This window comes from Henckelia pumila, chromosome 3 (genome assembly GCF_033568475.1).
Source record: "Henckelia pumila isolate YLH828 chromosome 3, ASM3356847v2, whole genome shotgun sequence".
NCBI lineage: Eukaryota > Viridiplantae > Streptophyta > Magnoliopsida > Lamiales > Gesneriaceae > Henckelia > Henckelia pumila.
Window position 1 is genome coordinate 184233366 of NC_133122.1, and position 2227 is coordinate 184235592.

The 2227-nt window shown below is 43.5% G+C and overlaps 1 protein-coding gene across 1 annotated transcript; it reads right to left on the minus strand.

Moving 5' to 3' along the window:
- Positions 1-203: 203 nt before the first annotated feature.
- LOC140891972 (anthocyanidin 3-O-glucosyltransferase 5-like) lies at positions 204-2015 on the minus strand. Its single transcript, XM_073300689.1, has one exon. It carries the CDS (start codon positions 1902-1904, stop codon positions 438-440), a length of 1467 nt encoding a protein of 488 aa, XP_073156790.1. The 5' UTR covers positions 1905-2015; the 3' UTR covers positions 204-437.
- Positions 2016-2227: the final 212 nt, after the last annotated feature.

The window sequence follows — 2227 nt, forward strand, 5'->3', positions numbered from 1 at the left end:
ACTCGAACTCTCCTTTGGATCACATACCCCCTCCTTGTTTGATATGAATCACCAACAAATTAGTTTTGGAACAAATCTTGGTTGCTATTAATTTGTGGACTGGATCAGAAATTATTTCGATAATTAGTTTGAAATTAATATCCCAATAAGGCAATAACCTTGAAAATATAATTGTTACGAATTGGTTTAATATTATAGGCTCATAACACTTAACTATATCAAAAGCCCGATAAACTTTACATATAGACCTTGAAAAGACCAAAGGAAACATATATACAATAGCACCTTTACATATAAATTAACAACACTAGGATCAATAAAATTTTATTTATTCAAACTGTATGCTTGTCGTCCACTAATTTATTTTTCTCCTCGCACTCAATCAAACTTGATATACATTATGATTTAAATTTTGAGACACGTACAAAATAAATTCATCATCGACTCATTGGAGCTTTCTTGTTAATTCTAACATCGGAGAGAACGTGGCACATGGATTCGTATGACGAGCCTGCATTGATTTGGCTTAGAGCGGTGGCAGCACTGATTTTCAGCCTTTTAACCTTATCCCTCATCACTTGTCCATCTTCCCCCTGAATCAACTTCCTCGCCAATTTCTCTATCTCTTCCCTTCCCACCACTTTCCTCGTGGGCAACTCCTCCGGCCGCAATGCCACCCCAAGCTCCTCCGTCAACATGGCGGCGTTCAAACGTTGCTCCGCATATAGCGGCCACGCTATCATCGGCACCCCGTTGACTATGCTTTCCAACGTCGAATTCCACCCGCAATGCGACAGGAATCCTCCCATGGATGGATGGCTAAGGATTTTGACTTGTTGTCCCCACAATGGGACCAACACTCCTGTATTTCGGGTTCGGGTTGAAAACCCTGCTGGCAAATAGCCCGGAGCCCCGGATTCAGACCCATGGTGATCTCTAGTGAAAAACGCATCGTCCACGTGGCCAGCGGTCGGGGGTCGCACCACCCAAACGAACCGCTGTTGGCTCAGCTCCAGCCCCCAAGCCAGCTCGGTTATTTGCTCGGCCGATAGAACCCCACCACTCCCGAATGATACAAATAAAACACTTTGATTTGGTTGCTTGTTTAGCCAATCCATTATGTACTCATTTTCCAACGCCTCCGGTTCGATCGATCTCGTCAAAGGACCGATGGGGTGAACCGGGTTTTTCATCACATACCTCAACGCTTCATTTTCCCTAAAAGCTTGGAGAGTTTCGGACTCCAAATCTTCCCAAGAGTTCAACAAAATCCCATCAAATAACGTAAATTCTTTCCCTTGTCTCAGATACTCAACATACTGCTGATCATCCCGGTTTAGCATCGGGTCTACAACATCCACCGGTCGAACCGGTTTGCAGCCCGGAATTTTCAAGTAACCCGGCTGATCAACATATTGACCCTTGATTTCTCCATCAAGAACCGGACAGTAAACAGTCAACGCAGTGAACCATGCAGTAGAGGGAACATAGACATACTTGGGCAAGTCATACTCCAAGGCAATCGGCAGCGCTTCGGTCCCGAAAAGATCGACGATGAGGGCGTCCGGCTTGCGGTCCATGGAGGCGATGGCGGAGCGGATTAAAGGCAAAGCTTCTCGGAGCATCATGCGGAGCCTGGTGACAACTTGTATAGACGGATTGATGAGGTGCGAGATGTCACCAAGAGGAAGCTCCAGTGTTTCGACGAGCCCCTCTTCAGTTGGAAGCTTGAGGAGGCCGGATTCCGACGGAGCACCGGCGGTGGTGACAGCAAGAACAGTGGTTTTGACTTTGTGTTGGGTGGCGAGGCGGTTGGCTAGGAGTTGAACCGGGATGAGATGTCCGACTCCTGGGCTGGAGAGAATGGCGATGTGAAGATTATCGGAGGAATCAGTAGTAGTCATGGTTGAGTTTTCAAAGTCCAATATTGCTGAGAGACTGTGGATGTATGATATGCAAGAGATATATATTACTGCTATTGATATTTAAATGCCAAAACCTGGGCAAGGAGTTGGATTGATTTCAAATCTTTAAAAAAAACAGCGTAATATCTTTTCTTCTTTTTCTTTTTTTTTTTTTCAAAAAATTGTTTGATTTAACAATGAACAAGTCCAGATCAACTCATTATTTATTATTATTATTATTAATACTTAAATATCTGGATCCGCGAATTTAATATTATAGATTATTATATTTTAAAAACAGAGTGTATCATAGAGAATTTATT

Bases quoted from the DNA above. Each gene is read 5' to 3' on its own strand.
- LOC140891972 (XM_073300689.1), bottom strand. From the start codon at position 1,904: ATGACTACTACTGATTCCTCCGATAATCTTCACATCGCCATTCTCTCC.